The 14,391-nt window shown below is 42.8% G+C and overlaps 1 protein-coding gene across 2 annotated transcripts in view; it reads right to left on the bottom strand.

Moving 5' to 3' along the window:
* Positions 1 to 14,391, bottom strand: part of PARP12 (poly(ADP-ribose) polymerase family member 12) — a 46,793-nt gene that overhangs the window by 5,498 nt on the left and 26,904 nt on the right. For both annotated transcript variants that reach the window (XM_070369187.1, XM_070369188.1), the window contains exons 6-8: positions 13,254 to 13,449; positions 11,661 to 11,802; positions 7,525 to 7,621 (exon numbers count right to left, since the gene is read on the bottom strand). In XM_070369187.1, coding sequence (XP_070225288.1) covers positions 7,525 to 7,621; positions 11,661 to 11,802; positions 13,254 to 13,449 — 435 coding nt within the window. The remainder of the gene's footprint in view (positions 1 to 7,524; positions 7,622 to 11,660; positions 11,803 to 13,253; positions 13,450 to 14,391) is intronic.

Below are 14,391 nucleotides of genomic sequence, written 5' to 3'. Positions count from 1 at the left end.
CAAAACCAATCGGGCACAAGGGATCTGTTTTTCACCTGTACCCAAATACCTCTACCACATAAGGGAGAGAGCATTATGACTAAAGCTGCACACATAAACCCTCCCCATAATTTTATAAAATTCAAAGAGCCTTGAAACTTTCATTAAAAACAGCCTCAAGGCTTCCCTGGTGGTGCAGTTAAGAGTCTGCCTTGCAATGCAGGGGACATTGGTTCGATTGCCAGTCCAAGAAGATTCCACATGCCATGGAACAATGAAGCTTGTGTCCCATAACTAATAAGCCCACACATCTCAACTACTGAAGCGTTTGGGTCCTAGAGCCTGCACTCCACAAGAGAAGCCATTACAATGAGAAACCCATGCACAGAGTAGCCCCAGCTTGCTACAAAGAGAGAACGTCCACACAGCAAAGAAGACCCAGCATAGCCAAAATTAACTAAATAAATAATTTTTTTAAAAAACAGCCTCAGTGAAACTAACACAACACTATAAATCAACTATACTCTAATAAAAAACAAATTAAGTTAAAAAAACTCAGCTTCAATGATGTATAGTTGGCAGAACTATATATGTTTACATAAACATATGTAATATTTAAAAACATTTTTTTAAAACATAAAATTGATGTCAAAATTCACTTGGCAGTAGAAATTTGACTTGAACTGCTAAGAGGCTACTTGTGGTCTCTCTCATCCCTTCTTAAAGTGACTATGCAAAAAATATTAGCATGTTTCATTGCATGGATCACATAATACAAGCAGCACATGCTCTTTTTAAAAGTGAAATAAAAACTGAGTTCTAAAAAAATGTGGACCAAAGGGTTTAGAAATAAGGACTGTGAAACTAACTCCAAATCATTCCTAGTCAGTTTCAGAAGGCTCTGTTCTTCCCACAATAGATCTACCTTCTGTTTCTGCTGGCATGAGATATGTACCTTCTTCCTAAGCCTCAAAGAACTCTCACAAATAACTTTCCTAGGAAAATGGCACAATTTAAAAATAACTTAAAAGGTCCCACAAGCAAGAATCAGCCAGAAACAGACCCATGTAGATGTAAGATGCTAAAATTAGCAGGCAGGTTATAAAACAACTGCCTGCTAATTTCTTTCTATGTTTAAAGAAATTTAAGACAAACTTTAAAAACATATGCAAGGAACAGAAAACTATAAATAGGCCTGAAGGATTTGGAAAAAAAACTGTAGAAATGAAAAAAAAAATCTTTTAAGTATAAGTTCAATGGATAGGCTTATTAGCAGATCAGACAATCTAAAGAGAGGGTGGGTGAGCTGAAAGGTAAGGGCAGTAAAATTATCCAGAATGTGGGGCAGAGCAGTAAGAAGATGAGCAAGGAGGGGAAGAAGCCAAGACGTGGAAAACACAGTGAGAAGGCTTGAATTTAGTCACAGCCAAACTGAAGCTCCAAAAAGACAGTATCAAGAACAGGGTGAAGGCAATTTTCAAAGAGAACTAATGAGAAACAACAACCTACAGATTTAAGAAGCACAAAGAATCCTCAACAAGACAAATTAAAAATGCATATCTAGACACACCAGAGTGAGAGTGCCTGATACAAAGACAAATGGAAAATCTTAAAAGCAGCCAGAAGGGGAGGAAAAAAAGTGATTCTGGCAAAAAGCTTCAGTTAGACCAACAGCTGACTTCTCAGAAACAGCAATGGAAACCAAAGGACAGTGGAGTGATATCTTCAATGTTCCAAGAGAAAAAGAAACAAGTAAAACATCTATACTTGCGTAGATCCAATGTGGAAATCATATTGTGTGACCCCACTAACTGTGTAAATAAAGCATTTCTTTCTAAAAGCCACCCACACTAGAGTCTCAGTGGCCATGGAGGACCAAGCAGACTCACTTGCTAGAGTCATGACCACCAGCTTCCGTCACACAGGATAGAGGGAAGCACCATGCACTTTCCTGTGTCAACATGTGCAAGAGAGCAGGAAGATCCCAATCCCTCGTGTCTTAGTCTGAATCTCAACAAAATGACCACTCTTATTTCTGACATGTGGTGTCTGCCATGGTCCCCTGAAAACAAAGTAAAGTGAGGACAAAAGAGATCCAGTTTCAGAAAAGGGACAGGTTTTTCTAAACTGTACCAAACGTAGGCTCTGGATAGAGAAGGAAAGAAAAAAAGATGTCTAGGACTTCCCTGGTGGTCCAGTGGTTAAGAATCCACCTTCCAACACAGGAGACATGGGTTAGATCCCTGGTTGGGGAACTAAGTTCCCATATGCTTTGGGGCAACTAAACCCACGTGCCACAACTACCAGACCTGTACACCATAATCAAAGATTCCACATGCTGCAACCAAGACCTGACAGTCAAGTAAAACTAATATTTTTAAAAAATGATATCCAGAAGTAGGATCACTCATAATTAACCAAAACTAAATCCAGAGGCAATCCAAAGAGAAGAGACAGATCAGATCAGATCAGTCGCTCAGTCGTGTCCAACTCTTTGCAACCCCATGAATCGCAGCACGCCAGGCCTCCCTATCCATCACCAACTCCTGGAGTTCACTCAGACTCACATCCATCGAGTCAGTGATGCCATCCAGCCATCTCATCCTCTGTTGTCCCCTTCTCCTCGTGCCCCCAATCCCTCCCAGCATCAGAGTCTTTTCCAATGAGTCAACTCTTCGCATGAGGTGGCCAAAGTACTGGAGTTTCAGCTTTAGCATCATTCCTTCCAAAGAAATCCCAGGGCTGATCTCCTTCAGAATGGACTGGCTGGATCTTCCTGCAGTCCAAGGGACTCTCAAGAGTTCTCTCCAACACCACAGTTCAAAAGCATCAATTCTTCGGTGCTCAGCTTTCTTCACAGTCCAACTCTCACATCCATACATGACCACTGGAAAAACTATAGCCTTGACTAGCCGGACCTTTGTTGGCAAAGTAATGTCTCTGCTTTTGAATATGCTATCTAGGTTGGTCATAACTTTCCTTCCAAGGAGTAAGCATCTTTTAATTTCATGGCTGCAGTCACCATCTGCAGTGATTTTGGAGCCCAGAAAAATAAAGTCTGACACTATTTCCACTGTTTCCCCATCTATTTCCCATGAAGTGGTGGGACCGGATGCCATGATCTTCGTTTTCTGAATGTTGAGCTTTAAGCCAACTTTTTCACTCTCCTCTTTCACTTTCATCAAGAGGCTTTTTAGTTCCTCTTCACTTTCTGCCAAAAGGGTGGTGTCATCTGCATATCTGAGGTTATTGATATTTCTCCTGGCAATCTTGATTCCAGCTTGTGTTTCTTCCAGTCCAGCGTTTCTCATGATGTACTCTGCATAGAAGTTAAATAAACAGGGTGACAATATACAGCCTTGACGAACTCCTTTTCCTATTTGGAACCAGTCTGTTGTTCCATGTCCAGTTCTAACTGTTGCTTCCTGACCTGCATACAGATTTCTCAAGAGGCAGATCAGGTGGTCTGGTATTCCCATCTCTTTCAGAACTGTCCACAGTTTATTGTGATCCACACAGTCAAAGGCTTTGGCATAGTCAATAAAGCAGAAATAGATGTTTTTCTGGAACTCTCTTGCTTTTCCCATGATCCAGCGGATGTTGGCAATTTGAGCTCTGGTTCCTCTGCCTTTTCTAAAACCAGCTTGAACATCAGGAAGTTCACATATCGTTGAAGCCTGGCTTGGAGAATTTTGAGCATTACTTTACTAGCATGTGAGACGAGTGCAATTGTGCGGTAGTTTGAGCATTCTTTGGCATTGCCTTTCTTTGGGATTGGAATGAAAACTGACCTTTTCCAGTGCTGTGGCCACTGCTGAGTTTTCCAAATTTGCTGGCATATTGAGTGCAGCAGTTTCACAGCATCATCTTTCAGGATTTGGAATAGCTCAACTGGAATTCCATCACCTCCACTAGCTTTGTTCATAGTGATGCTTTCTAAGGCCCACTTGACTTCACATTCCAGGATGTCTGGCTCTAGGTCAGTGATCACACCATCGTGATTATCTGGGTCATGAAGATCTTTTTTGTACAGTTCTTCTGTGTATTTTTGCCACCTCTTCTTAATATCTTCTGCTTCTGTTAGGTCCATACCATTTCTGTCCTTTATCGAGCTCATCTTTTAACTAAATGATAAATATTTCTGCATGGTAAAATACTTCATAGACACAGCCAAAAGGCAAAAAACAAGCAAAGAAAAAATACTGCAACTTACATGACAAACTAAGGGCTGATCTCCCCAACAGAAAGAAGACTCAATGTTTAAGAAACATACCAAAATGTTGGCTGAAGAATGGACAAAAAGACAAATAGTCCCCAGAAAAAGAAATGCAAATGGCTCTTACATGTTAGGAAAGAATATTAAACCTCACTCATAAGAGAAAACGAATTAAATACACTGAAATACCCTTTCCCACCTTTACTGAAGAGCTTGATGACTTCCTGTTTTCAAGGCTGAAGGAAACAGGCACCTCACACATTCTGGGATGAGTGTACATGGTTAAGCCCCACAAACAGGAACTTGCATTTACCATCTAGGACTCCAACCTGATGGCTCACCTCCACAACTAACAAACAGCACATACAACAGACATTCTTTGTGGTATCATACTCATATTAGCAGATCACAAAAAGGCAAAGCATTCCTCAAAAGGGGACAGATTAAACCATGGCAAATACACATGACAGAGAATCATGAAGACAGGAACAGAATTCAGAAGACTTCAATGAACTGAAAGAGAGTAATTTCTTTTTCCCAAAAAGTTGTACAATACTCTAAGTGAAGCTTTCCTGGTAGTTCAGGCAGTGAAGAATCTGCCTGCAATGCAGGAGACTGGGTTTGATCCTTGAGTCAGCCCTAGAGAAGGAAATGCGCAATCCACTCTAGTATTCTTGCTTGGAGAATTTCATGGACAAAGGAGCCTGGAGGGGGTTGCAAAGAGTTGGACAAGACTGAGCAACCAATACACATACTGAAGTGATCACCACAGTAAGTCTAGTAACGATGTATTAAGTGAAAAAAGGTACAGAATAGTAGAGATAGAATGCTACCGTTTATCCAACAAAAGAAGACACTTTTATGTACATTTGCTCATTTTTGCAACACAGTAAAGATAAACTAAAAATTGATGAAAATGGTTGCCCGCCAAGGAAACAGTGCAGATATAGAAAGGAGAATTCTAACTACTGAGTAGATCTTTTCACAGTTTTGAGTTCTAAATCATGTTTTACACATAGCCAAAAATAAATTTATTAAGAAAGGGAGGAAAGAAGGCACACCTGGCTTCAAGGAAACAGGGATGGGCAACCCCAGGAGGTTACTCTGTTAAGACTCACAGGCACTCTATCTGCTTGATATTAACCTTTTCCCTCTAGCTTCTTTAAATGACCTTGCCATGCTCCACAAGTACAACCATCGAAGTCCATATGTGACATCTTAAAATAAGAAACGGAAACACTCTCGGTCCTCTGTGAAATAGAAATGAGCCAGATTTCTCCAGCTAATGGAAGAGGCAGTTCTCTTGACAGCAACGCTGGCTACAGTCCTGGCCTGGGCTGTCACACATCAAACTAATGGGCACTGTGGTACCTCTCGCCATCCAAGCCACCATCCCCCAGTAACTGGCAATGGGGATTGGAGAGAATTGACCCCTCCCCCAGCTCCAATCCCAGCCCACATGCCTCAAACCTAAAACTACCAATTCAGAGGTGTCTGATCAGTGCAGAGCTCACAAATTTGTTCCTGTCAGCAGCAGGAGGGTCCTGCTCCTAAATGCTCTTAAGGCCAGGCACAGCCCTACTGGTTTCTGGTAGTCTGATAAGGGAGCTCACTCAGGGGACAATTCGTGCCTGCAGCATCTGCTTTTGGTATTTTTAATTTTCCATGATATTCAAGTATTAAAATAATGGAGTTTTGGAGGCGTATTCCATTATTTCAACATTTACAAAAATTCAAGTCTGTGATTCAATTATTCACTTGAAAAGACACTTGATAAGCTAGCTTCAAGTCTAGACTGGCCTGCAGATCACAACAAGCAGCCTTGTAGTTAGATATCCCAACACTGCTACCCATAAGGATAATTCTTTCTCTGGTCCAATGCCTTTGCAACTAGTGGAATACGTATGCCAGTAATCAAACTGCTCTAGATGACTCTGAACTGGAACTGCCATTCATACATAACACAACTGGAGGACAAAGAGGAACTTTAAATGCTTTGTTAGAAACAAAAACCACAGTTTGCTACCAGTGGGGGAAAAAAACCAGCCCTGAAAAATGGTACTGATGAATCTATTTGCAGGAGAGGAACAGAGACACAGATGTAGAGAACAGACTTGTAGACACAAGGATGGAAAGACAGGGTGGGACGAATTGAGAGAATAGCACTGACATGTATACACTACCATGTGTAAAACAGGTAACTAGTGAGAATCCGCTGTGGAGCACAGGGAGCTCAGCTCTGTGCGCTGTAATGACCTAGAGGGGTAGAATGGGCATGGAGGGAGGCTCAGGAGAGAAGGGGTGTATGTACACATACAGCTGATTCAAGTTGTTGTACAGCAGAAACTAAGACAATGTTGTAAAGCAATTATATTCCAATTAAAAAATAAATAAAAACAAACATACAAACAGAAAAACCCCGAGCTGTTCAAAAAGATATCTTCCAAGTCATAAAGCAAAAGATGCAATCACTTGAAAATGGAACCAGAAAATTATCAGAGTTAGATCACTATTATTTCTTCACATTCTCTAAGTTAAGTCTAAACTAAGAAAGAACTTTCTGGTTTCTGGAAAAATCTGCACAAGAATACCTTCATGTCACAGTAACATCACTGGCAATCTTAAAGATAAAACATCTAATTAAGTGATTTGGGGGATATCTTTTCCTTTCTATTGTGTTTGGCTTATCATTTAATGCTTTGTTAATTATATCTGTATCATCATTAAAACAACTATACATCAAGCATTTACCTTTTTATAACTTTGTTAAATATTATACCTTTATAATACATTTTTACTTGAAGTATGGTAAATATATTTCCATTTACCATACAGGTAAACATATTACCATTTACCATTCCATGGTAAAGATTTTTCCATTTCATGAAGCCTCAACCTTCTTACAGATCACTCATATAAACAGTAGCACTTTGGTATTAAGTGAAAAGTAAAGTAGCTCAGTCATGTCCGACTCTTTGCGACCCCATGGACTATACAGTCCATGCAATTCTCCAGGCCAGAATACTGAAGTGAGGAGCCTTTCCCTTCTCTGGGGATATTCCCAACCCAGGGATCGAACCCAGGTCTCTGGCACTGCAGGCAGATTCTTTACAAGCTGAGCCACAAGGTAAGCCCGGTATTAAGAAGCAAAGTACAAATATACTCAGAGGGCAAGGCACAGGAAATAGAGACAGAGTGCCAGGGCATAAGATTGCAAGCCAACTAACCCTCTTGATGCTATAGCCAGTCTGAGTAGGTTTAGTACCTGTAGTTGAGCACGTATCAGCTGATACACATATTACATAACAAATTCCCCAAATGCCACCTACCAGGTCTGCTTCATCTTCACATCTTGGGGAGACACATATTTGGGTCTTCGGCAAACCTTTCTAACTGTGCCATAGATCACATTTTTCTGAATGAAGGCTGGTGGAAAAAAAACACAATATACATACAGGACGGCAGTGCTTTATCAACACAAATTAAACAGGTTATAAAGCTAATTCAAATGTTAAAGCCCACAATCAGTCTGTTAAAAATAAGGCAGTTTTACACATTTCAAATATTCATAATAGGTATCTGTAGGAGACTGGATTTAATGAATAGATGAATGATTAGTAATTGACATATCAATTATACATGAGTGCTTTTAAATTGTTCCTTCCAATCTTGTTTAAACTATTATTTTGCTCAGCAATTTTTCCCAGCTTGGATATAAAAAAGCTCCAGCCCAGCCTGAGACCAAATTACCACATCTTGAGCCAGTGGGATTTAGAGTTAATATAATAATTTTACGAGTAAAGTTTTTCTTAGTTTGACTAAACTTACTCAACAGCAGTATTTCTCAACCTTTTAAAACCTGCATAGTCTTTAACAAATGAAATTCTTACTCTATGCCAACCCCCAAGATTCTTATATTCATCCTGAGGGCAGAGAGGGGAACCTATCTTTCAGGCTGAAAAGTCATGAAACCTATAGATTACATGTCCCAACCACCAGGAAATCTCTGTCAAGTCTTACTTTCTGCACATAAACAATTTATTTGACTTGAAAAACTAATTCACCCTACTGCATTTGAGCATATACCCTGTGATCACCTAGGTGTGTGTCCCTCATGCCAGAGTCCAGGTAGTCAAGAATGGGCACTCCCGGGCAGTCCCCAACATTCTGATTGGGAGACCATACTCCAGACATGGCTACCACAACCCCTTCAGTTACCCATCACTCAGCCTCTCACCAATACTCTGCTAATTAGCTTACTTAAACAGGTTTTTCACTAGTCTGTTGACTAGCAATGCAATGACTCTTAAATAACCTTTTATCAGTTCAGTTGCTCAGTCGTGTCCACCTCTTTGCGACCCCATGAATCGCAGCACGACAGGCCTCCCTGTCCATCACCAACTCCCGGAGTCCACCCAAACCCATGTCCATTGAGTCGATGATGCCATCCAACCATCTCATCCTCTGTCATCCCCTTCTCCTCCTGCCCTCAATCTTTCCCAGCATCAGGGTCTTTTCCAATGAGTCATCTCTTCACATCAGGTGGCCAAAGTATTGGAGTTTCAGCTTTAACATCAGTCCTTCCAATGAACACCCAGGACTGATCTCCTTTAGAATGGACTGGTTGGATCTCCTTGCAGTCCAAGGGACTCTCAAGAGTCTTCTCCAACACCACAGTTCAAAAGCATCAATTCTTCGGTGCTCAGCTTTCTTCACAGTCCAACTCTCACATCCATACATGACCACTGGAAAAACCATAGTCTTGACTAGCCGGACCTTTGTTGGCAAAGTAATGTCTCTGCTTTTTAATATGATGTCTAGGTTGGTCATAACTTTCCTTCCAAGGAGTAAGCGTCTTTTAATTTCATGGCTGCAATCACCATTTGCAGTGATTTCGAGCCCAGAAAAATAAAGTCAGCCACTGTTTCCACTGTTTCCCCACCTATCTGCCATGAAGTGATGGGACCGGATGCCATGATCTTAGTGTTCCGAATGTTGAGCTTTAAGCCAACTTTTCACTCTCCTCTTTCACTTTTATCAAAAGGCCCTTTAGTTCTTCTTCACTTGCTGCCATAAGGGTTGTGTTATCTGCATATCTGAGTTTATTGATATTTCTCCCGGCAATCTTGATTCCAGCTTGTGCTTTCTCCAGCCCAGCGTTTCTCATGATGTACTCTGTATATAAGTTAAATAAGCAGGGTGACAATATACAGCCTTGATGTACTCCTTTTCCTATTTGGAACCAGTCTGTTGCTCTATGTCCAGTTCTAACTGTTGCTTCCTGACCTGCATACAGGTTTCTCAAGAGGCAGGTCAGGTGGCCTGGTATGCCCATCTCTTTCAGAGTTTTCCATAGTTTATTGTGATCCACACAGTCAAAGGCTTTGTAGGTGAAATTAAAAGGCGTTCGAGATACATGAATGGGCTAAGTATTTGTGAGACCTGTTCCCTATGTCCCTCGAACAAAGTAAAGCATGAGACCATCTCCCTAATTTACCATTAAAGAGAATACACTAGACGAAGTCCTAAACAAGCCCTGACCATGGGGATTCTGCCAACCGATACCAGCTAACAGACATCAGAATTCTGGCTCTGGAGTCTTGGCATTTATTTGCCTTCAGTGACTGTTCTGTCACTGAAGGACAGAGTCCTTCAGGGTCACTGAAGTTCCTGAAAGGACAGAGTCAAGCCTTCCCTGATGCTACAGAACGAGTCATTTGGCCTGCTGTGTGTGTTTTTTAAACGAACTTGCTTCCTAATAAATATTTAGTAAATAAATTTGAGTGGCAGACTGCCGCCTGAGACTTGCTTTCACTCTGTCGAGTAGTGAGGTTATGAAGGGAGAAGTCACCTGAAACCACTGTGGCTACTGTCATCTACCAACACACAGACCAAAGAGTTTTGCCCACCACGTGAGCTTGGGGCAGTCTGCAGGAAATATGCTTTTCTTAAGTTTGCAGTAAACTCAGTGTGTGTTCTTCCCCACCCTCATCTTGACTATTCTGTCCCTTGGGGGAGCTGCCTGGGTTGAGAGGCTGCATCTGACATTTCTAGTTGATTTGATAGTGTTCAGATACTTTAAAGAAATATTTTAAACTGTGGTCAGCAGCAGTCAGATGGGTGCTACTTGTATAGACTTGATCTTCAGGCCAGTCCCAACTTATTATTCCATAGATTTCTCACAATCCCCTTGACTGCACTTGTATTTATCAGACTGTGGATTGTAAAACCACCTCACACATGATTGATATTTCCCAGCAGATACTGAAAGCTGTAAGCAGTTCTCACTGTAAAGTAGAAGAAACTTTTAGGCTCTTAGCACAGGCACATCGAGGGGGCAGCGATTCTACCTTAACCAAAAGGATAAGTACAAGTACAAAACCACAAGCAAAACTAACCGGATAAAAGTAGGCAGATAGAGTGGACCTAGGATAATTCACCAAAGACAGTTTGCTGCCCTCCAAACAGATGGTCCACAAAAGTAAACAATAAACAGTGCTTAAAGTGCTGTTTAAAAGTGCTTAAAAGGAGGTCCACTTAATTTCCTTAAAAAAATGCTGAAAACTGATAAGGATTCAGAGATTAAAATGTGAATTTAAAGGCAAAACTGAATTGAACAGGAATGAACTGATAAATCCATGTGAAAATGGCTTGAAAAAAGCCACAAGAAACTGAAACTAAAGGAAAGAAAAACACCACACCTCACAGATAAGTCACTGGAAGACCTGACCAAAGGGTGTTTGGTCTGCTTCTGTCTGTCTGTCAAGGCAAGCAGAACAAGCCATTAAGGCCCGGACTCAGGCTACCACAAGCAGAGCACCTGATAATCTGCTTCACAGCAATTTTCAGCTGATGTGTGTCTACCATGTGTTTCCAGCCAGCCACCAGTGCTGAAGGCGCCTACAGAAAAGCTGACGTGGACTCTGCAGCTGGGAGTAGGAGGAGGAGCTGCACAGCAGAACCACTGTGACTCGTGTCAGTGACTAAAGTTAATCCTCAGACACAGGGACTTGCCCATGGCCCACAGGACCCTGCTACAGTGCTGCCTACACCACCACTGCCTCAGGCTGATGCTACTTGTCCCTCCACACGGGGTTCCTGTCGCCTGCTATCTACCCCAGGCAGCTCCCCCTGCATCCTGCTGGCTGGCTCATTTGTTGACAGGTCTATTCTCCCTTCTAGATCTGCAGCATTTCAGAACCGGGACCATTGCATCCTTCTCTTTCCTGGCCCTCAGTGTGTGTGCGGAGTTTCTCCACGGTTAAGATGGAAAAGGCAGGGCCAGCAGATTATCAGGCCCTACTGGGTGAGTGCGGTGGATCAGGAAATACCTTCTCCCAACCTCACCCTGGCCATGCTGCACAGCTTGTGGGATCTCAGTTTTCTGACCAGGGACTGAATACAGGCCAACCAGTGAAAGCCCAGAATCCTAATCACTAGGCCACTGGGGAACCCCAAAAAGTACCTTTGAAGTCTAACTCGTATGAGTGCTTTCCTGCCTGGAACCTCAGGGTGGCTGCTTGGGGGTTAGACCCCGAGGCACAGTACGCCAGGTAGGCCTTCTCCAAATCACTGCTGGTGACGCTGGTCACAGGGTGATCCATGCCCTGTGAAGGGAAAGCCAGATAGATATATGGTGAAGGCAAGAAGACAGACACTGGGGGCCATTCACACACCCGGCAGACAAGCCCACAGTGCGTGTCCGTGTCCTGGGGAGGCAGATGAGAGGAGCTGGGGGTGGGGCTGTGGTAGGAGAGAGAGGCACAGAACAGGAGCCAACAGGACTGCCTGCTGTAAACTGCTCAGGAAAATGGAAGACAGCCCACATGGGCCCAACTAACCTGGACAACCGTGTCAGGAGCAATGGAAGAGAGGGTGTTCAATTACTTGTAACGGATGACACAACCCTTCAAGTACAAGTAAACTCGCAAATGCTATTTCACTGAGGGCCTGAGCACTGCAGCCTCTTCTGTCCATTGTTTCGGCCTCATCCCTCCCTCTCCTGACCAAACCCAGAGCCACACTAGACAGCCTCCCTGAACAAATCCAGGGAAGACAGAAAAAATCCCAGGATGCTCGGGGGGGAAGGCAGGTGGGGCAGAGGACAGATGCAGGAAGGCTGGCACTGGAAGAAGAGGGAAGGAGGAGGGCTCAAGTCATCTGCTGAGAGTGCCCACATCCACCTGGCCAGCGGGTACAGAGTGGTAATACCTCTGCATTTCAACTGGCCAGTGTCTTTCTCCTGAGGACCTGCTATGTGCAAACACTGTCTTCAGCCTGGGGGCACGTCAGTGGCCAAAGCCCCCACAAAGCTCACGTTACAGAGTTCCCAGGGAAAAAAACATTTCAAATGCAGTCAAGAGCATGAAACTAAAGCTTTAATATAGCCTCTCACAACCCAGAAAAATACAAATGTCTATTAGACCACATAGCCCAACTGTCTTTTGGGAGAAGCTGTCATTATAGAAATGGTGACCTCCCTACACATGTATCTCTACAGATAACCGGGGTCAGGGGGAAGCTCCCTCTAATCTTGATTCATCTATGAACATCTCTGACTAGTTGACAGCAGCAGTTACTTGACCCAAATACCAAATCAATAGCTGAAACAAGTTAATTTCATATACTTTTCCACCTTTTGTAAAGTGACTACTATAGATAAAGCAAAAAGCTAGCTCTGAAAAGCCTTAAGCTTTAGTCCACAGCTACACAAACACTCCTGCACACCCAGGCACTCGCTCTGGAGTTACCTGTTCAACAGTAAGAGAGACATTTTTCTACCCCCATTTAACAAACTATGATATCACTACAACCAAAGTTACTCAGTCCTCATGAACTAACAGATAGCTAATTGTTCCAAGATGTGACCTCATACAAATGAACTCTAAATTATCCAGTTCTGCCATAATTCCCCCAAAGCAAGTGAGTCATAAGGGGACCTGGGGATCTTTGGCTCTGTCAAGGGCTCCCTGGAGCAGTCCTTGTGCCCATGTTTGCAAAGATTCCTCCATCATGGACCCACAGGAAGAAACATTCATACTCTTTCCGTAACACTTACTTGTCGTCCATATTCCTGCCAAGAGCCAAACTCATCAGTCCAGTACCAAACCCAGTTGGTGGTGAGGATGAAGTGTGGAGGTTTGGTGACCGAGGAGGCTGTGGAGAGACGGCGAGCCTGGGTGGCACCAAACTTCATGGTGTCAAAGTTCAGAAAACCAATGAGAAAGCTACTGGATGTCTCAGTGCACGTGACCCTGCAAAAGAACACAAGAAGTAAACTGAAAGTCCAGCCACGTGAACGTGGGCCCCTCAGCTTCTTTCGTGGTCTCCGAGTCACTCGGCTGAAAGATGTGAACATACATGGGACCTGCACATTTAAAACAATGCGTCAGGGTGGGAGGGGACTTGCTTTAAGATCCATTTTGCTGTGTGAAAATAATAAAATCACAATACTATGGAAAAGAGCCCCTGGAGGAGACAATGGCAACCCACTCCAGTATTATTGCCTGAGAAATGCCATGGACACAAGAGGCTGGCAGGCTACCGTCCATGGGGTTGCAAAGAGTCAAGACACAACTGAGCAACTAAGCACACAAACACACACACACCATGGAGAACTTGTTATCATGACATTCCTTTCATTACACAAAAATGCTAGGTAAACAGCTTTTTAAAAAATGCATTGCTGAGCTGACAAAAAACAAAAATCCTTAGAAGCCAAAAATAGTTAATATACACTGCATGTGGGCTGGGCCAGTCCCCCTACTAAGTACTTTATACATTTTAAGGGATTAAGTCTTCATTGTACCAAAGCTGCGACTCATCCCCATTTTTACAGATGTGAAAACAGAAGCCCGGGGAGGTTCAGAAACCTGTTCAAAGTTAAACAGCTAATAGACAGCAGAGCTGGGGTTTAAGTTAAGCAGTTTGGCAGAATGGCCTGCACTCTGAGCCACCACGATCTACTCGCTTTCCAAATGCTGTACTGCCCCAAGAGCAAAGGGAAGGTCTGGAACCAGTGAGGTGAATGAAAACTAAAGCCATTGGCTGTCCAAAGGCGATGTCAGTGAGTAATGACAAACAGCCCTATTTTTAGTGGCAATGAGGAAACAGGAAACAAATGTAGTATCTGAATATGGTCAAGGGTTAAATCTCCAAAGAGATATTTCAGCATAAAATCATGATTTTAAAAGACT

Source organism: Bos mutus, chromosome 4, assembly GCF_027580195.1.
Source record: "Bos mutus isolate GX-2022 chromosome 4, NWIPB_WYAK_1.1, whole genome shotgun sequence".
Lineage (NCBI taxonomy): Eukaryota > Metazoa > Chordata > Mammalia > Artiodactyla > Bovidae > Bos > Bos mutus.
The sequence above is the reverse complement of the archived record's forward strand: the minus strand, read 5'-3'. Positions and strand labels throughout refer to the sequence as shown.